Genomic DNA, 20,978 nt, shown 5'->3' on the forward strand with positions numbered 1-20,978 from the left:
GCTCTGTAGATGAGGTGAGATGCTTTGTAGATGAGGTGAGATGCTCTGCAGTAGGTAGATGAGGTGAGATGCTCTGTAGAGGAGGTGAGATGCTCTGTAGAGGAGGTGATATGCTCTGTAGATGAGGTGAGATGCTCTGCAGTAGGTAGAGGAGGTGAGATGCTCTGTAGATGAGGTGAGATGCTCTGCAGTATGTAGAGGAGGTGAGATGCTCTGTAGATGAGGTGAGATGCTCTGTATAGGAGGTGAGATGCTCTGTAGATGAGGTGAGATGCTCTGCAGTATGTAGAGGAGGTGAGATGCTCTGTAGATGATGTGAGATGCTCTGCAGTAGGTAGATGAGGTGAGATGCTCTGTAGATGAGGTGAGATGCTCTGTAGATGAGGTGAGATGCTCTGTAGTAGGTAGAGGAGGTGAGATGCTCTGTAGATGAGGTGAGATGCTCTGTAGATGAGGTGAGATGCTCTGTAGATGAGGTGAGATGCTCTGTAGTAGGTAGATGAGGTGAGATGCTCTGTAGAGGAGGTGAGATGCTCTGTAGATGAGGTGAGATGCTCTGTAGAGGAGGTGAGATGCTCTGTAGATGAGGTGAGATGCTCTGTAGATGAGGTGAGATGCTCTGTAGTAGGTAGAGGAGGTGAGATGCTCTGTAGAGGAGGTGAGATGCTCTGTAGATGAGGTGAGATGCTCTGTATAGGAGGTGAGATGCTCTGTAGAGGAGGTGAGATGCTCTGCAGTATGTAGAGGAGGTGAGATGCTCTGTAGATGAGGTGAGATTCTCTGCAGTAGGTAGATGAGGTGAGATGCTCTGTAGATGAGGTGAGATGCTCTGTAGATGAGGTGAGATGCTCTGTAGTAGGTAGAGGAGGTGAGATGCTCTGTAGATGAGGTGAGATGCTCTGTATAGGAGGTGAGATGCTCTGTAGATGAGGTGAGATGCTCTGTAGATGAGGTGAGATGCTCTGTAGATGAGGTGAGATGCTCTGCAGTAGGTAGAGGAGGTGAGATGCTCTGTAGATGAGGTGAGATGCTCTGCAGTAGGTAGAGGAGGTGAGATGCTCTGCGGTCGGGCAGCGGATGAGTTGTCATTCAGTGAATACTCTGCAGGGTGAGGAGGAAGTGATGCTCTGCAGGGGGCGGGGCCATCAGGAGGATATAAGGAGATCCCGCGGCTTCTCCTCCCGCCCTCTGCATCTCCCGAGCGCCCGGAACACAAGGTGAGAGACCGGGGACGAGCACACCGGGGACCACCCTCACCACACACCGGGGACCACCCTCACCACACACCGGGGACCACCCTCACCACACACCGGGGACCACCCTCACCACACACCGGGGACCACCCTCACCACACACCGGGGACCACCCTCACCACACACCGGGGACCACCCTCACCACACACCGGGGACCACCACACATCGCACCGGGGGCATCATGTCCTTGAACTTGACACTGACCGAGGAGGAGGAGGTCTTGTATACAGTGTGTATGAGGGGGGTCCTGTATACAGTGTGTATGAGAGGGGGGGTTCTGTATACAATGTATGAGAGGGGGGGGGTCCTGTATACAGTGTGTATGAGAGGGGGGGGGTCCTGTATACAGTGTGTATGAGGGGGGGGGTCCTGTATACAGTGTGTATGAGGGGGGGGGGTCCTGTATACAGTGTGTATGAGAGGGGGGGGTCCTGTATACAGTGTGTATGAGAGGGGGGGGTCCTGTATACAGTGTGTATGAGAGGGGGGTCCTGTATACAGTGTGTATGAGAGGGGGGGGGTCCTGTATACAGTGTGTATGAGAGGGGGGGGGTCCTGTATACAGTGTGTATGAGAGGGGGGGGTCCTGTATACAGTGTGTATGAGAGGGGGGGGTCCTGTATACAGTGTGTATGAGGGGGGTCCTGTATACAGTGTGTATGAGGGGGGTCCTGTATACAATGTATGAGAGGGGGGGGGGTCCTGTATACAGTGTGTATGAGAGGGGGGGGGTCCTGTATACAGTGTGTATGAGAGGGGGGGGTCCTGTATACAGTGTGTATGAGAGGGGGGGGTCCTGTATACAGTGTGTATGAGGGGGGGGGTCCTGTATACAGTGTGTATGAGGGGGGGGTCCTGTATACAGTGTGTATGAGGGGGGGGTCCTGTATACAGTGTGTATGAGGGGGGGGTCCTGTATACAGTGTGTATGAGGGGGGGGTCCTGTATACAGTGTGTATGAGGGGGGGGGTCCTGTATACAGTGTGTATGAGGGGGGGGGTCCTGTATACAGTGTGTATGAGGGGGGGGGGTCCTGTATACAGTGTGTATGAGGGGGGGGGTCCTGTATACAGTGTGTATGAGGGGGGGGGTCCTGTATACAGTGTGTATGAGGGGGGGGGTCCTGTATACAGTGTGTATGAGGGGGGGGGTCCTGTATACAGTGTGTATGAGGGGGGGGGGTCCTGTATACAGTGTGTATGAGGGGGGGGGGTCCTGTATACAGTGTGTATGAGGGGGGGGGGTCCTGTATACAGTGTGTATGAGGGGGGGGGGTCCTGTATACAGTGTGTATGAGGGGGGGTCCTGTATACAGTGTGTATGAGGGGGGGGGGTCCTGTATACAGTGTGTATGAGGGGGGGGGTCCTGTATACAGTGTGTATGAGGGGGGGGGTCCTGTATACAGTGTGTATGAGGGGGGGGGGTCCTATATACAGTGTGTATGAGGGGGGGGTCCTATATACAGTGTGTATGAGGGGGGGGTCCTATATACAGTGTGTATGAGGGGGGGGTCCTATATACAGTGTGTATGAGGAGGGGGGGGTCCTATATACAGTGTGTGTGGGGGGGTCCTATATACAGTGTGTGTGGGGGGGTCCTATATACAGTGTGTGTGGGGGGGTCCTATATACAGTGTGTGTGGGGGGGTCCTATATACAGTGTGTGGGGGGGGGGGGGGGTCGCGGCATCCTGTATACAGTGTGTGAGAGGGGGGGGTCGCGGCGTCCTGTTCATACTGGGGGGGGGGGGTCGCGGCGTCCTGTTCATACTGGGGGGGCGGGGGGGTCGCGGCGTCCTGTTCATACTGGGGGGGCGGGGGGGGGTCGCGGCGTCCTGTTCATACTGGGGGGGCGGGGGGGGGTCGCGGCGTCCTGTTCATACTGGGGGGGCGGGGGGGTCGCGGCGTCCTGTTCATACTGGGGGGGCGCGGGGGGGTCGCGGCGTCCTGTTCATACTGGGGGGGCGCGGCGTCCTGTTCATACTGGGGGGGGGGGTCGCGGCGTCCTGTTCATACTGGGGGGGGGGGGTGTCGCGGCGTCCTGTTCATACTGGGGGGGGGGGGGGGTCGCGGCGTCCTGTTCATACTGGGGGGGGGGGGTCGCGGCGTCCCGTTCATACTGGGGGGGGGGGGGTCGCGGCGTCCCGTTCATACTGGGGGGGGGGGGTCGCGGCGTCCCGTTCATACTGGGGGGGGGGGGGTCGCGGCGTCCCGTTCATACTGGGGGGGGGGGGTCGCGGCGTCCCGTTCATACTGGGGGGGGGGGGGTCGCGGCGTCCCGTTCATACTGGGGGGGGGGGTCGCGGCGTCCCGTTCATACTGGGGGGGGGGGTCGCGGCGTCCCGTTCATACTGGGGGGGGGGGGTCGCGGCGTCCCGTTCATACTGGGGGGGGGGGGGTCGCGGCGTCCCGTTCATACTGGGGGGGGGGGGGGTCGCGGCGTCCCGTTCATACTGGGGGGGGGGGGGGTCGCGGCGTCCCGTTCATACTGGGGGGGGGGGGGTCGCGGCGTCCTGTTCATACTGGGGGGGGTCGCGGCGTCCTGTTCATACTGGGGGGGGTCGCGGCGTCCTGTTCATGCGGGGGGGGGTCGCGGCGTCCTGTTCATACGGGGGGGGGGGGGCGGGGGGGGGTCGCGGCGTCCTGTTCATACTGGGGGGGGGGGGTCGCGGCGTCCTGTTCATACTGGGGGGGGGGGGTCGCGGCGTCCTGTTCATACTGGGGGGGGGGGGTCGCGGCGTCCTGTTCATACTGGGGGGGTCGCGGCGTCCTGTTCATACTGGGGGGGCGGGGGGGGGTCGCGGCGTCCTGTTCATACGGGGGGGGGGGGCGGGGGGGTCGCGGCGTCCTGTTCATACGGGGGGGGGGCGGGGGGGGGTCGCGGCGTCCTGTTCATACTGGGGGGGGGGGTCGCGGCGTCCTGTTCATACTGGGGGGGGGTCGCGGCGTCCTGTTCATACTGGGGGGGGGGTCGCGGCGTCCTGTTCATACTGGGGGGGGGGGGTCGCGGCGTCCCGTTCATACTGGGGGGGGGGTCGCGGCGTCCTGTTCATACTGGGGGGGGGGGGTCGCGGCGTCCCGTTCATACTGGGGGGGGGGTCGCGGCGTCCTGTTCATACTGGGGGGGGGGGGTCGCGGCGTCCTGTTCATACTGGGGGGGGGGGGTCGCGGCGTCCCGTTCATACTGGGGGGGGGGTCGCGGCGTCCTGTTCATACTGGGGGGGGGGGGTCGCGGCGTCCTGTTCATACTGGGGGTTTGTGTCTTGGACTCGGTAATAACAGGAACAATTCGCAGCCGGATATTTCTTATAAACATCACAACCTGCAGGGAGAGAAACTTCTAGAATAAAACACCAGGGTGCCTCCAGCTGTTACCGGGCAGCACTACAACTCCCAGCGTGGCCCGGGGGCAGCACTACAACTCCCAGCGTGGCCCGGGGGCAGCACTACAACTCCCAGCGTGGCCCGGGGGCAGCACTACAACTCCCAGCGTGGCCCGGGGGCAGCACTACAACTCCCAGCGTGGCCCGGGGGCAGCACTACAACTCCCAGCGTGGCCCGGGGGCAGCACTACAACTCCCAGCGTGGCCCGGGGGCAGCCAAAGGTGACAGCTGGATGTACAGGTCGGGGAACACGGAGACTTCTAGACCGGATTGTGGGGCCCAGCGATGGCTGCAGATCATCTGCCTGTGTGAGGGGCCACAACCTGCTGTGACTGGGCCCCGGCCCCTGTGTAGTTTATGTTGGGGGGGGGCTGTGTGGTGTAGGTCGGGCCCCCGTGTGGTGGTGTAGGTCGGGCCCCCGTGTGGTGGTGTAGGTCGGGCCCCCGTGTGGTGGTGTAGGTCGGGCCCCCGGCCATTACTCTGCCGGATCAGGTTTGGCTCTGGATACTGAGGCTGATGACCCCGGACTTGGCAGAAGGATCGTACGGTCCATGAATCTTGAGCGTTAGTGTATCGGGTTATAGGATCGTACAGACACTACACAGCCCAGCGTTACAGTGTATCGTATTATAGGATTGTACAGACACTACACAGCCCAGCGTTACAGTGTATCGTATTATAGGATCGAGTACAGACACTACACAGCCCAGCGTTACAGTGTATCGTATTATAGGATCGAGTACAGACACTACACAGCCCAGCGTTACAGTGTATCGGGTTATAGGATCGTATACAGGCTACACAGCCCAGCGTTACAGTGTATCGGGTTATAGGATCATGTGCAGACACTACACAGCCCAGTGTTACAGTGTATCGGGTTATAGGATCGAGTACAGACACTACACAGCCCAGCGTTAGTGTATCGGGTTATAGGATTGTACAGACTACACAGCCCAGCGTTAGTGTATCGGGTTATAGGATTGTACAGGCTACACAGCCCAGCGTTACAGTGTATCGGGTTATAGGATCGAGTACAGACTACACAGCCCAGCGTTAGTGTATCGGGTTATAGGATTGTACAGGCTACACAGCCCAGCGTTACAGTGTATCGGGTTATAGGATCGAGTACAGACTACACAGCCCAGCGTTACAGTGTATCGGGTTATAGGATCGTGTACAGACTACACAGCCCAGCGTTACAGTGTATCGGGTTATAGGATCGAGTACAGACTACACAGCCCAGTGTTACAGTGTATCGGGTTATAGGATCGAGTACAGACACTACACAGCCCAGTGTTACAGTGTATCGGGTTATAGGATCGTATACAGACACTACACAGCCCAGCGTTACAGTGTATCGGGTTATAGGATCGAGTACAGACACTACACAGCCCAGTGTTACAGTGTATCGGGTTATAGGATTGTACAGGCTACACAGCCCAGTGTTACAGTGTATCGGGTTATAGGATCGAGTACAGACTACACAGCCCAGCGTTACAGTGTATCGGGTTATAGGATTGTACAGGCTACACAGCCCAGCGTTACAGTGTATCGGGTTATAGGATTGTACAGGCTACACAGCCCAGTGTTACAGTGTATCGGGTTATAGGATTGTACAGGCTACACAGCCCAGCGTTACAGTGTATCGGGTTATAGGATTGTACAGGCTACACAGCCCAGCGTTAGTGTATCGGGTTATAGGATCGAGTACAGACTACACAGCCCAGTGTTACAGTGTATCGGGTTATAGGATCGTGTACAGACTACACAGCCCAGCGTTACAGTGTATCGGGTTATAGGATCGTGTACAGACTACACAGCCCAGCGTTACAGTGTATCGGGTTATAGGATCGAGTACAGACACTACACAGCCCAGTGTTACAGTGTATCGGGTTATAGGATCGTATAGACTACACAGCCCAGCGTTAGTGTATCGGGTTATAGGATTGTACAGACACTACACAGCCCAGCGTTACAGTGTATCTGGTTATAGGATCGTATACAGACTACACAGCCCAGCGTTACAGTGTATCGGGTTATAGGATCGTATACAGACTACACAGCCCAGTGTTACAGTGTATCGGGTTATAGGATCGAGTACAGACACTACACAGCCCAGTGTTACAGTGTATCTGGTTATAGGATCGTATACAGACTACACAGCCCAGCGTTACAGTGTATCGGGTTATAGGATCGTATACAGACTACACAGCCCAGTGTTACAGTGTATCGGGTTATAGGATCGTATACAGACTACACAGCCCAGCGTTAGTGTATCGGGTTATAGGATCGAGTACAGACACTACACAGCCCAGTGTTACAGTGTATCTGGTTATAGGATCGAGTACAGACACTACACAGCCCAGTGTTACAGTGTATCGGGTTATAGGATCGAGTACAGACACTACACAGCCCAGTGTTACAGTGTATCTGGTTATAGGATCGTATACAGACTACACAGCCCAGTGTTACAGTGTATCGGGTTATAGGATCGAGTACAGACACTACACAGCCCAGTGTTACAGTGTATCGGGTTATAGGATCGTATACAGACTACACAGCCCAGCGTTACAGTGTATCGGGTTATAGGATCGTATACAGACTACACAGCCCAGCGTTACAGTGTATCGGGTTATAGGATCGTGTGCCAGTCGCTCGCAGTCATGTGATACAATGTTTCGGATTATCTGGCGTTGCACTTTGGCGGTTTCGGAGAATTATGGCGGCACCAGACTTCACTTCCTGAGACATTCTCAAGGTTTTCTCGTCCTTTGTGGTGGCGGCTCCTCTGATATTTCAAAACTACAACTCCCAGCATGCCCGGACAGCCTTTGGCTAGTGTTTTCCCAACCAGGGTGCCTCCAGCTGTTAAAAAAACTAGTCTTGCAACAGCTGGAGACACCCCGGTTGGGAAAACAATGCATTAAAACTTAATTTCCAGCCGAATCCTCCATTTTGAGGTGTTTCATTCAGTGCGGGTCGCTGGGTTGGTGACTGATACGCCCCGTCAGGGTCAGGGATTGACGCCGCTCGCCCTTTGGAACGCCGTAAACGGTTATTGATGATTGGACGTATAGAGGTGGAAGACGTGAACCTTGACCATAAGATCTTGTTAATAAATGACTTCAGGTGCGGCAAAACCCAGAGCGCTGACTCCGCAAGGGTCCGGACTGACCTTGGCCCCTGTGGCCCCCGGGATGAGAACTCTGCAAAAATACTGCAACATAGGGGCAGCGAGGACGCAGCATCAGTGCAATTTATAGTGTGTGCGCTTTGGCGCGTGTTACCTCTAATGTGGCGGATTATTTTTTATTTATTTTTTGGGGGCTGTAAGTTATGTTGCGGCTTTTTACTGCGTCGTGTTAAAAAAAATATTAATAATTAGAAACTAAATTTAAAAAAATGCAGTCGTGTCGGAAAATGTGCGAATACGTCCGTGAAGGGGTCACTAATATATATTATTCCATAGTGGTGATTCCTTCTCGTCAGCTGACTTTATGGCGCGGGGTCTGTGTGGATGTGTATATATACAGGGGTCTCCTATATACTTAAACTATAAATCACCCCCCTTCCCCCACCCAGCAGAATGTAAAGCCTAAAGTCCAGGAAATTATCCGCACATTCCAGACCGCGCCGGAGAATTCTGCGTAATCCGCCGCCTTCTGCTTATCTGATGCTCGGATGTAATATTCGCCCTCGTTCCTCCAGTTTTATTATTTCTGAAGGCTGCGGTTCCGGAAATCATACGGTGCGAGGTGTCCTGGTTTGTTACATTGTATCAGGTGTATGATTCAATCCTTGGTTATGTCCAGTGCAAAACTACAACTCCCAGCATGCCCGGATATCCTCTGGGTAGTGTTTTCTGACCTGGGTGCCTCCAGCTGTTGCAAAACTACAACTCCCAGAATGCCCGGACAGCCTCTGGCCAGAGTTTTCCAACCTGGGTGCCTCCAGCTGTTGCAAAACTACAACTCCCAGAATGCCCGGACAGCCGGAGGCTGTCCGGGCATTCTGCGAGTTGTAGTTTTGCAACAGCTGGAGGCACCCAGGTTGGAAAATGCTGCCTTATGCCCTAGCTTAGATACCAGTGATACTTTGTGGCTGCTCCCTTCATGGATACAATGTATCACTGGTATCTAAGAGAGCGCTTAAGGCAGCATTCCCCAACCAGAGTGCCTCAAAGTGTTGCAAAACTACAACTCCCAGCATGCCCGGACATCCTTTGGCCAGAGTTTTCCAACCTGGGAGTTGTAGTTTTGCAACAGCTGGAGGCTCCCAGGTTGGAAAATGCTGCCTTATGCCCTAGCTTAGATACCAGTAATACATTGTATCCATTAAGGGAGCAGCCACAAAGTATCACTGGTATCTAAGCAAGCGTGTAAGGCAGCCCCCCAACCAGTGTGCCTCCAACTGTTGCAAAACTACAACTCCCAGCATGCCCGGAGAGCTGAAGGCTGTTCAGACATGCTGGAAGTTGTAGTTTAGCAACAGCTGGAGGCACACTGGGAACGCTGCCTTACGTGCTTGCTTAGATACCAGTGATACTTTGTGGCTGCTCCCTTCATGGACACAATGTATCGCTGTGAATGACCCGGGTGGAGCGCCCCTTTAAGCCTTGTATCGTAGACATTCCAGTTCATCGTCTTCGCTGCCTTTGGCCGCGGGTCACATGATCTCTAGTGAAGTCGCTGTTTTGTGGTTTTAGTTAATGAAGATGAATCCTGTGATTGTGGGAAATAATTATTAATGGAATCTTTTTATTTTATTTATTTACGGATTTCTTTCTCTTTTGTAGCCTAAATCGTCGCCATGTCTGCCGGAAACGCCAAGATCGGTAAACTGGCTCCTGACTTCACCGCTAAGGCCGTAATGCCCGGCGGAGACTTCAAAGACCTGAAGCTGTCGGACTATAGAGGTGAGCGGAGTTCAGCAATGATCAGCGGAGACTTGTGCAGGTGTAGATTAGTCAGTGACCGGTGACTCCACCTGTGAGGATAGTCACATCTGATCACTGGTTTATGGAAGCTTCTGGAATAACTCTGGATCTACACTAAAGTAATGTGGCTAACCTCTGGCTCTGCAGCTGTTAAACTACCGGCATGCTGGGAGTTGTAGTGTTTTGCTACAGGTTAGAAAACAATTACACTGCTCAAAAACATAAAGGGAACACAAACAACACAATGTAACTCCAAGTCCCTGACACTTCTGTGAGATCCCACTGTCCACTCAGGAAGAACACTGACAATTAGCAAGACACCCCCAATAAAGGAGTTGTTCTGCAGGTGGTGACCACAGACCACTTGTCAGTTCCTATGCTTCCTGGCTGATGTGTTGGTCACTTTTGAATGCTGGCGGTGCCTTCACTCTAGTGGTAGCATGAGACGGAGTCTACAACCCACACAAGAGGCTCAGGTAGTGCAGCTCATCCAGGATGGCACATCAATGCGAGCTGGGGCAAGAAGGTTTGCTGTGTCTGTCAGCGTAGTGTCCAGAGCATGGAGGCGCTACCAGGAGACAGGTCAGTACATCCGGAGACGTGGAGGAGGCCGTAGGAGGACAACAACCCTGCAGCAGGACCACTACCTCTGCCTTTGTGCAAGGAGGAGCACTGCCAGAGCCCTGCAAAATGACCTCCAGCAGGCTACAAATGTGCATGTGTCCACTCAAACGGTCAGACTCTATGAGGGCCCGACGTCCACAGGTGGGGGTTGTGCTTACAGCCCAACACCGTGCAGGACTTTGGCATTTGCCAGATAACACCAAGATTGGCAAATTCGGCACTGGCGCCCTGTGCTCTTCACAGATGAAAGCAGGTTCACACTGAGCACATGTGACAGACGTGACAGTCTGGAGATGCCGTGGAGAACGTTCTGCTGCCTGCAACATCCTCCAGCATGACCGGTTTGGCGGTGGGTCAGTAATGGTGTGGGGTGGCATTTCTTTGGGGGCCGCACAGCCCTCCATGTGCTTGCCAGAGGTAGCCTGACTGCCATTAGGTACCGAGATGAGATCCTCAGACCCCTTGTGAGACCATATGCTGGTGCGGTTGGGTTCCTCCTAATACAAGACAATGCTAGACCTCATGTGGCTGGAGTGTCAGCAGTTCCTACAAGAGGAAGGCATTGATGCTATGGACTGGCCGCCCGTTCCCCTGAATCCGATTGAGCACATCTGGGACGTCTCGCTCCATCCACCACAGACTGTCCAGGAGTTGGCGGATGCTTTAGTCCAGGTCTGGGAGGACATCCCTCAGGAGACCATCCTCCACCTCATCAGGATCATGCCCAGGCGTTGTAGGGAGGTCATATGGGCACGTGGAGGCCACACACACTACTGAGCCTCATTGGGGCTTGTATTAAGGACATTACATAAAGTTGGATCGGCCTGTAGTGGGCTTTTCCACTGTGATTTTGAGTGTGACTCCATATCCAGACCTCCAGGGGTTGATGATTTCCATTGATAATTTTTGGTGATTTTGTTGTCAGCGAATTCAACCATGTAAAGAGGAAAGGATTTCATACGATTAGTTCATTCAGATCTAGGATGTGTTATCGCAGTGTTGACTTTAGTGTAGTCGGTGCTGAGCAGCGTATGTTGCAGATGGCGCCCCCTGGTGGTCGGGTGTTGTACAGGTGAAGCTGTCGCTGACTGTTGTGTCGTTTTTCCGCCTGCAGGAAAGTACGTGGTTTTCTTCTTCTACCCCTTGGACTTCACCTTCGTCTGCCCCACGGAGATCATCGCATTCAGCGACCGCGTGGAAGAGTTCACGAAGCTGAACTGTGAGGTCATCGGGGCGTCCGTGGACTCGCACTTCTGCCACTTGGCCTGGTAGGTCCCGGTCGTCTTTAGTGTAATTAAGTTTCTTAAACTTACTGATGGAATTGTCTCAAGATCTCTGCTTGCTGATAGCCCAAGGATAAATTTCCATTAGTTACTATCTTCACAAAGCGCATTTTCCTGCTGCAAGTCTGAGCCGTGGCAAAAAATCAGCAGCAGATTATATTGACTTCAATGGGGTCCGCTGCAGGGAAAACTCGTGACGGCTAAAACTCGCAGCAGGAAAATCTTCTAAATCCGCCCGTGTGAACATTTATTTGAAACGGCTGCGGGATTGTGACCCGGTCAGTCAGGATTCTGGGACAGTAGAGCCTTGTGCTGCAGTATTCCAAATGGACACACTGTAACAAATCCTCAGCTGTGTGAAGATACTGTTTCTTGGATGATCTTTTCCTCCTCACACAGCTGACAGCAAGCAGTGGTATGTTCTGCTGCGCTGTGATCTCGCTGTATCGTTCCCGTCTTGCACATTTTGGCGCATGTTTTCCTTCACTCTGTTTCCGGTCATCATATAAAATAAAAGATTTATTATTCTATTTTGATTTTATTACATAATATATTATATAATTTATGTAATTTTAATCTATATAACTGTTTATCATTTTTTAATTATAAACTTTTAGATTTATAAAAGATTAATAAAAAAAACTATTCTATCATTTATAAATATTTTTATATTATAATAGAAGATTAATATAATTTAAAAAAATAGTTTAACCCTTTTGTATCTCTGCTCCTCAGGACAAACCTGTCCCGTAAGGAAGGCGGTTTGGGCCCCATGAAGATCCCTCTAGTGGCCGACACTTTGCGCACAATCTCTCAGGACTACGGCGTCCTCAAGGAGGATGAGGGAATCTCCTACAGGTGAGGAGGACGTCAGGTAATGGATGTTCTGCAGCAGCTGTGACTGTCGTCGCTGCGGTTGGTCTGTGTACACCCATATTGTCTTTCCAGCAAGGTTAAAACCTATATATGTATAATGGTGTTGAAGGGTTAATTTAAGGGGTCACCACGACAAAAATACCCCCTGCTGTGCGGCCGCCTCCTGACCTCTCCTCCCTGTCGTCTTTTGGATTCAGGGGTCTCTTCATTGTGGACGATAAAGGGATCCTGCGCCAGATCACAATCAATGACCTCCCGGTGGGCCGCTCCGTGGATGAGACCCTGCGGCTGGTCCAGGCCTTCCAGCACACAGACAAGTACGGTGAAGGTGAGTGCTCGCTCAATCTCAGTCCCCGCTGAAGCGAGGCTTTGTCTACCTCATGGATCTCATCAATGTGAAGCCAATAGAGCAATGGGTTTTTAAAGGGGTACTCCCGTGGAAAACATATTTTTATACTTATTTTTTTTTTTTTTAAATCAACTGGTGCCAGAAAGTTGAACAGATTTGTAAATCGCTTCTATTAAAAAAAAATCTTAATCCTTCCAGTACTTTTTAGGGGCTGTATACTAAAGAGAAATTCAAAAAAGAAATGCATTTCCTCTGATGTCATGACCACAGTGCTCTCTGCTGACCTCTGCTGTCCATTTTAGGAACAGTCTTTTCCTGCTCTAGACAGTTCATGAATTGGACAGCAGAGAGCACTGTGGTCATGACATCAGAGGAAATGCATTTCTTTTTTGGATTTCTCTTTAGTATACAGCGCCTAAAAAGTACTGGAAGGATTAAGATTTTTTTAATAGAAGCGATTTACAAATCTGTTCAACTTTCTGGCACCAGTTGATTTAAAAAAAAAAGTGTTCCACGGGAGTACTCCTATAATGTGTGCCTCCAGCTGTTGCAAAACTACAACTCCCAGCATGCCCGGACAGCCGTTGGCTGTCCGGGCATGCTGGAAGTTGTAGTTTTGCAACAGCTGGAGGCACATGGTAAAAAAAAAAAACTCAGTTTCAGTTTACGGCCTGCAGCCGACACTCCTTTGCTTTAAAGTTGACTGATGCCGCCGCCCATCTTCCGTATCCGTCAGTCTCCAGCACGTCTGCGGTGGGGGAGAAGTCTATAGGATACATTTCGCGCCTGGCTGTAGGTAAATCCCCCTTTCTAAGCTGATTTGCCTATTTCCGGGTGTGGCGGGCGTGACTCCAGGGCGCAGCTCGGATCTTCAGGATGTAACCTGCACCTTGGATTCGCCAGAATCTCTCTCTGATTTTCCAGATCCTGGCGCGTGTGGTGCGGCGGACAGACACCCTGAAGTGGTAACAGCCGCAATGACCGATCCCTCGCACGCTCTGCCCGTCTCAGTCCTCGGGGTGGGGGGTGTAGATGGTTGCAGCCATAGCTGAGCGTTGTAGTGCCTCTGTTCTGGGTAATAGAGAACCCCCCCCCCCCCCATATATACTGATTTATAGGATATGGGAGAGCTCTGCCTACAAAAAACACATGGGCACTGCCAGAGACGGCCACACCGCTGCGGCTCACCTAAAGGGACTGTGGTCGGGTTATGACCAATGTTACAGACGCGCGTCCTGATGTATTTCCAGTGACTTTCGTGAGAAGAGAAGGTGACGCGTGCAAACACTGGGCGGGAAACATGTTGCGCAACCAGTTCTGGTCTTCAGGGAATTCGTCATCTATAAAGTAAAGAGAAAACTGTAGAATAAACTTCAGGATTTTTAGTTAATCACAATTTTCAACATCCCTGCTTGTTACTGTGAATTAGAAAGCTTAAAGGGGCACTCCGGTGGAATTTTTTTTTATTTTTTATTTTTTTAAATCAACTGGTGCCAGAAAGTTAAACAGATTTTTAAATTACTTCTATTAAAAAATCTTAATCCTTCCAGTACTTATTAGCTGCTAAATACTACAGAGGAAATTCTTTTCTTTTTGGAACATAGAGCTCTCTGCTGACATCACGACCACAGTGCTCTCTGCTGACATCTCTGTCCATTTTAGGAACTGTCCAGAACAGCATATGTTTGCTATGGGGATTTTCTCCTACTCTGGACTGTTCTTAAAATGGACAGAGATGTCAGCAGAGAGCACTGTGGTCATGATGTCAGTAGAGAGCTCTGTGTTCCAAAAAGAAATTCCTCTGTAGTATTCAGCAGCTAATAAGTACTGGAAAGATAAAAAAAATTTTAATAGAAGTAAATTCTAAATCTGTTTGAACTTTCTGGCACCAGTTGATAAAAAAAAAATTATAATAATAATAATTTTTACTGGGGTACCCCTTTAAGAGGCTGCAAACCTGTACAAAACTAGCCCTACAATTGTATCCAGTCTAGACAATGCTCTGTGAGCTAAACATCCTGGACCCCAGACTGATACATTGTACATAGCTAGTCCTGCTCTCAGCTGAGAAGTGATACAATTGTATCCAGTCTAGACAATGCTCTGTGAGCTAAACATCCTGGACTCCAGACTGATACATTGTACATAGCTAGTCCTGCTCTCAGCTGAGAAGTGATACAATTGTATCCAGTCTAGACAATTCTCTGTGAGCTAAACCTCCTGGACTCCAGACTGATACATTGTACATAGCTAGTCCTGCTCTCAGCTGATACAATTGTATCCAGTCTAGACAATGCTCTGTGAGCTAAACATCCTGGACCCCAGACTGATACATTGTATATAGCTAGTCCTGCTCTCAGCTGATACAATTGTATCTAGTCTAGACAATGCTCTGTGAGCTAAACATCCTGGACTCCAGACTGATACATTGTATATAGCTCGTCCTGCTCTCAGCTGATACAATTGTATCCAGTCTAGATATGTGCAGCTGATTTGTTTTGGACACTTTGCTACAATGGAGTTTGCTTTATTCTGGAGTCTGGGCTGTTTAGCTCACAGAGCATTGTGTAGACCGGGTATATTTGTTCCCATCTATAGAGCGGCCGGTATTAGACTGTCGGGATCACCCGTGGATATTACGGGATCCACCGCGGCAGCGTCTGGGACGGGCAGAACGCAGAACAATGAGCTAAATCCTCGTCCTCCTTCCTGTCCTCTAGTGTCCTGTACAATACAGAGTTAATCCTGAGGACTGGAATACAGGACTAATCAGCCTGATCATGATTAATTTGTATTGGATCCTCCTCAAGCATGTGACATGGAGCCGCCTGGCAGTCCTATGTAAATAATGCTTCATCATATACAGGAACGTTCTGCCTCATTCTAATTGACCAAATCCCTCCCTATTCACAGAAAGCAAGCAGAGATCTTTATAATGGGAGATATCAGGATGTTTGAGTCTGTACTGACCTAATGCTGTTCAGAGCTGAAGGTTTGTTACACTTGTATCCAGTTTAGACTATAAACTCATCAATCTACAAGGTGTCTCCTTGGAGCCTGTTCAGACTTATTCACCATTTTCAAGAACTCTGCTTGCTGTTCGCAGTCTGTCATTTAGAAAGTTTCAGAACTTGTCCCTTTAATTCTGCCCTCTAATTCTGATCATTGATGTCACGGCGCCCCCTTCTGTTATATAACGCCATTGTTATCCTCCTCTCTTACAGTCTGCCCGGCCGGATGGAAGCCCGGAAGTGACACCATCAAACCCGACGTCCAGAGGAGCAAGGAGTATTTCTCCAAACAGAAGTAAAGGCCGGCGGTGCTGCCCGTCATAGTCGGTGCTGCCCGTCATAGTCAGGGTCTCCTCCCTGTATAGAAAGCGTTAATGTATTTTAGGACTGTTTTTTGTAATTCCCATCCTGGAGGCGCAGAACATCCCCCGGCCTGCAGGTGGCGGCGCGTCTGTGCTGTAACATTCCTGGAAGTTTTTGTAAGAAAAAAGTAAATTAAAAACTTCTCACTTGAACCGGTGTCATGTGATCTGCGCCATTCTATCACATTATGGCCTCTAATGTAAAATCCTGTAACACACGACAGCCAAACCCTGCCAGACTGGTACGATCTTGTGCTGCCGAGTCCACTATGGTGACTGCTGATGCTGGGAGTTTTGCAACAGCTGGAGGCACTCTGGTTAGGAAACACTGCATTAAACTCAGACCACACATGTTGTGTAACATTAAACATCTGACTTGCGGCTCCGTTGTTGCTTTTGTGGTTTCTGTGATTTTTAGTTCTTACACAACAGCATCGAGGTGAATAGCGACAGTCATGTGACCGAATCTCCATCAGACGTGGCTTTCGGGCGACTGTTGTGCCGCTCTGTCTCCATGGAGCCGCAATGACTGTCATTAGATGTGATGTCGTTTTGCCTTCTACTCTAGTCACACACAAATCTGCGTTTCCTTGTGCGGATGTCGACCAGCACAGTGCAGCCAAACTCCCACAACAGCTCTGGAGGTGACTAGAGAAGGGTTTCCTAACCAGTGTGTAGTTTTGCAACAGCTGGAGGCACACTGGCCGAAGAATATCCAGGCATGCTGAGAGTTGTAGTTTCCCAACCAGTGGGCCTCCAGCTGTTGCAAAACGACAACTCCCAGCATGCTCAGACATTCTTCGGCCAGTTGTTTACCAACAGGGGGGCCTCCAGCTGTTGCAAAACTACAAATTCCAGCATGCCTGGATATTCTTCTGCCAGTGTGCCTCCAGCTGTTGCAAAACACTGGCTGAAGAATATCCAGGCATGCTGGGAGTTGTAGTTTTGCAACAGCTGAAGACACACTGGTTGGGAAACTACAACTCAAAGGACCCTCCAGCTGTTGAAAAACTACAACTCCCAGCATGCCCGGACAGCCGTTGGCTGTCCGGGCATGCTGGGAGTTGTAGTTTTGCAACAGCTGTAGGCCTCCTGGTTAGGAAACACTGAATTAGCACAAAACATCCACCCTCTACCCCACCCCCACAAGCCGAAAGTCCACAGCAGCTGCAAAACTACAATGTCCAGGAAGTCTTGACTGTCAAATCCTATAGGGGTCTGCTGGGAGTTGTAGTGGATATAATGTGACCGTCTCTAATGTAGCAAATAATTAACAATCTCAGATTTGACTTTCCTCCATGTTGTACCGTGTCACGCCGGATCCACTGCTCGATACTTCAGTATAACATCTAGTTCTAGAAGTATCTGAGCGGCCGTGATCCAGATTCTCCATCTCCCTCCCCCCCCCCCCCCCTCAAAAGATAAATAAGACTCCAGAGCGTCTCCTCACTTTTCCCTTTCTAAAGTTTCTTTATTCCGCACTAAATGTAACAAGTCAAAGAAAATCTTTACCAAATCCCTTCGTTTTACACGATCCGTCCCAGGAAACATTTACAAGCAGGAAACAACTTTTCCACTCGTCGGCTCCGGATTTAGCCGATTTGTCTCCCAGTCCCCCCCTCCCCCCCCAGGGGTCATGTGATCCCCCCCTCCCCCCGGGGGTCATGTGATCTCACCTGCTTTTCTAGGAAAGGGTTCTTTAAATGCTGCCTCTCTCGCGGTGTCACATGGAAGCCTGCGGTTACATCCACTGGTGGGACGGGTTGAAAACAAATCGTTTACTATTCAGGAACCTTCAGACGTACAGGATCCTGCGCAGATTTGATGCGGAGGATTTGTAACTGCAGATTAGAAGCTGCGCTCAGTCAGTTTACATTGAAAATCCTGCGCATCAAATCTGTGAAGGGCGCCCGAGTGTCTATTCACACGTACAGTATTCTGCGCAGGATTTCACGCTGTGATCATTCAGTTTACATTGAAATCTGCAGCCGAAAATCCTGCGCATCTAATCTGCGCACGTGTGAACGCACCATTAACTCCTTAAGGACCAAGGATGTACCGGTACGTCCTGAGTCCTTTCCATAACGCGAGGCCACGGTGTGGCCCCATGTCATAGCGGGTCGGGCCAGGACCCGTAGCTAATAGCGCGCGGCATTGATCGCGGTTCCGCGCACTATTAACCATTTAGACACGGCGTTCAAAGTTGAATGCTGCATCTAAAGTGAAAGTAAAACAATGCCGGTTAGCTCAGGGGGCTGTTCGGGATGGCAGCAGTGATATCGCGGAATCCCGAACAGCTGAGACACAGCAGGAGGGTCCCTACCTACCTCCTCACTGTCCGATCGCCCAATGACTGCTCAGGGCCTGAGATCCAGACATGAGCAGTCAAGCGGCAGAATCATTGATCAATGGTTTCTCATAGGAAACCAGTGATCAATGTAAAAGATCAGTGTGCGCAGTGTTATAGGTCCCTATGGGATAACAATGATCAGTGTGTGCAGTGTTATAGGTCCCTATGGGATAACAATGATCAGTGTGTGCAGTGTTAACACCTCCACTAATAAAAGTTTGAATCACCTTTTCCCATTTAAAAAACAGTGTAAATAAAAATAAACATGTGGTATCGCTGCGTGCTGAAATATCCAAATTATATAAATATTATTAAACTGCACGGTCAATGGCGTACGTGCAAAAAAATTCCAAAGTCCAAAAAAGTGAATTTTTGGTCAATTTTTATTTCATTAAAAGAATAAAAAGCGATCAAAAAGTCCAATCAATAAAAAAAAATGGTACCGCTAAAAACTTCACATCATGGCGCAAAAAATGAGGGGTCAGAAGACGACAATTTTAAACGTATACATTTTCCTGCATGTAGTTATGATTTTTTCCAGAAGTGCGACAAAATCACCTATAAGTTGGGGATCATTTTAATCGTATGGACCTACAGAATAATAAGGTGTCATTTTTAACCAAAAAATTTACGACGTAGAAACGGAAGCCCCCAAAAGTTACAAAAGTGTTTTTTCTTCAATTTTGACGCACAATTTTTTTTTCCTCGTTTCGCCCTAGATGTTTGTGTAAAATGACTGATGTCACTGCAAAGTAGAATTGGTGGCGCAAAAAATAAGCATCATATGGATTCTTAGGTGCAAAATTTAAAGAGTTATGATTTTTTAAAGGTAAAGAGGAAAAAAATGAAAGTGCAAAAACAGAAAAAAAAACCCCCCCCCCCCGGTCCTTAAGCAGTTTAATTGCCAGTCCACTTTTGTGGTATATGAATGATGTCATATATTGGAAGTGCGATCAGACCCCTGAAAAAAAAAAAAAATTTCCGGAACACCTCAGAGGAGCCCATGAACCATCGCACATTACCATTAGAGAGGAGCGAACTTACAGTAAATTTGATTCGTCACAAACTTCTCGGCTCGGCAGTTGATGACATATCCTGCATAAATTAGTTCAGCTTTCGGGTGCTCCCGTAGCTGGAGACTCTTTCGTAGGAATGTATCCACCTTTTCCAGCCACCGGAGCACCTGAAGGCTGAACTTATTTATGCAGGATAAGTCATCAACTGCCGAGCTGAGAAGTTTGTGACGAATCGAATTTACTGTAAATTCGCTCATCTCTAATTACCATGTCAGGTGCCGTGAGACATTTTCAAGATGTCCATTCGGGGGATGTTACCAGTTTTCAGGGTATCGAAATTGTTAAAGCATCTGATAGGAGGCGATTGTACTAGGTTTCTCCGCAACAGAAAAGCGTATTGGATACATCTGCTGCGGACCTCACAGGGGAACTCCGCTGGAAAACTTTTTTTTTTTTAAATCAACTGGTGCCAGAAAGTTAAAACAGATTTGTAAATTACTTCTATTAAAAAAAAAATCTTAATCCTTCCAGTACTTATTAGCAGCTGTATGCTACAGAGGAAGTTATTTTCTTTTTGAATTTCTTTTCTGCCTGACAGTGCTCTCTGCTGACACCTCTGTCCATGTCAGGAACTGTCCAGAGCAGCATAGGTTTCCTATGGGGATTTTTCTCCTTCTCTGGACAGTTCCAGATAAGGGCATCAGGTGTCAGCAGAGAGCACTGTGGTCAACACAAAGAAAAGCATTTCCTCTGTAGCATTCAGCTGCGAATAAGTACTGGAAGGATTAAGATTTTTTAATAGAAGTAATTTACAAATCTGTTTCTTTCTGGCACCAGTTGATTTTTTTTTTTTTTTTTAAGTTTTCCACTGGAGTACCCCTTTAAAGGGGTACTCTGCTGGAAAACATGTTCTTTTAAATCAACTGGTGCCAGAAAGTTCAACAGATTTGAAAATTACTTCCATAAAAAAAAAAAATCTTAATCCTTCCATTACTTATTAGCTGCTGTTGACTACAGAGGAAGTTCTTTTCTTTTTGAATTTCCTTTCTGTCTGACCACAGTGCTGACTCCTCTGTCTGCTGCTGTTTATCCTATTTTATAGTTACCTGAATAAGAACCCCCCCCCCCCCTACTTTACACTGCAGGCTAGATCTGTAAATGTTTGAAAATAGAAACAGTTTGTGCTTCCAGTTGTTGCAAAACTACAATTCCCAACATGCCCGGACAGCCAATGGCTGTCCGGGCATGCTGGGAGTTGTAGTTTTGCAATAGCTGGAGGCACCCTGGTTGGTAAACACTGGCCAACGGCTGTCTGGGTATGCTGGGAGTTGTAGTTTTACAACAGCTGGAGGCACACCGGATTGGGGAAACACTTTTTCTTTATGTAGAAATAAACTATAGAAAGAATTTATTAAAGCTTTATACCATAAGAATTTTGCTTAAATGTTTTCTATATTTTTGCACCAATATCTGCAATATATTTTTTGCAGTTTTTTGGGGTCGAGGATTGATAAATTCCTCCTGTATTTCTATAA

The 20,978-nt window shown here is 49.7% G+C and overlaps 1 protein-coding gene across 1 annotated transcript; it reads left to right on the forward strand.

Annotated features, from left to right (window-relative positions):
* Positions 1–1,099: 1,099 nt before the first annotated feature.
* PRDX1 (peroxiredoxin 1) lies at positions 1,100–16,230 on the forward strand. The gene is made up of 6 exons (XM_056533097.1): positions 1,100–1,217; positions 9,432–9,551; positions 11,311–11,464; positions 12,215–12,337; positions 12,553–12,683; positions 15,929–16,230. Exons 2-6 carry the CDS (start codon positions 9,446–9,448, stop codon positions 16,012–16,014), a joined length of 600 nt encoding a protein of 199 aa, XP_056389072.1. The 5' UTR covers positions 1,100–1,217; positions 9,432–9,445; the 3' UTR covers positions 16,015–16,230.
* Positions 16,231–20,978: the final 4,748 nt, after the last annotated feature.

This window comes from Hyla sarda, chromosome 7 (genome assembly GCF_029499605.1).
Source record: "Hyla sarda isolate aHylSar1 chromosome 7, aHylSar1.hap1, whole genome shotgun sequence".
Taxonomy (NCBI): domain Eukaryota; kingdom Metazoa; phylum Chordata; class Amphibia; order Anura; family Hylidae; genus Hyla; species Hyla sarda.

Coding starts and splice junctions, on each gene's coding strand:
- PRDX1 (XM_056533097.1), top strand. CDS start 9,446: ATGTCTGCCGGAAACGCCAAGATCGGTAAACTGGCTCCTGACTTCACC. Junction 9,552..11,310: donor GAAGCTGTCGGACTATAGAG/GTGAGCGGAGTT, acceptor TTCCGCCTGCAG/GAAAGTACGTGGTTTTCTTC. Junction 12,338..12,552: donor GATGAGGGAATCTCCTACAG/GTGAGGAGGACG, acceptor TTTTGGATTCAG/GGGTCTCTTCATTGTGGACG.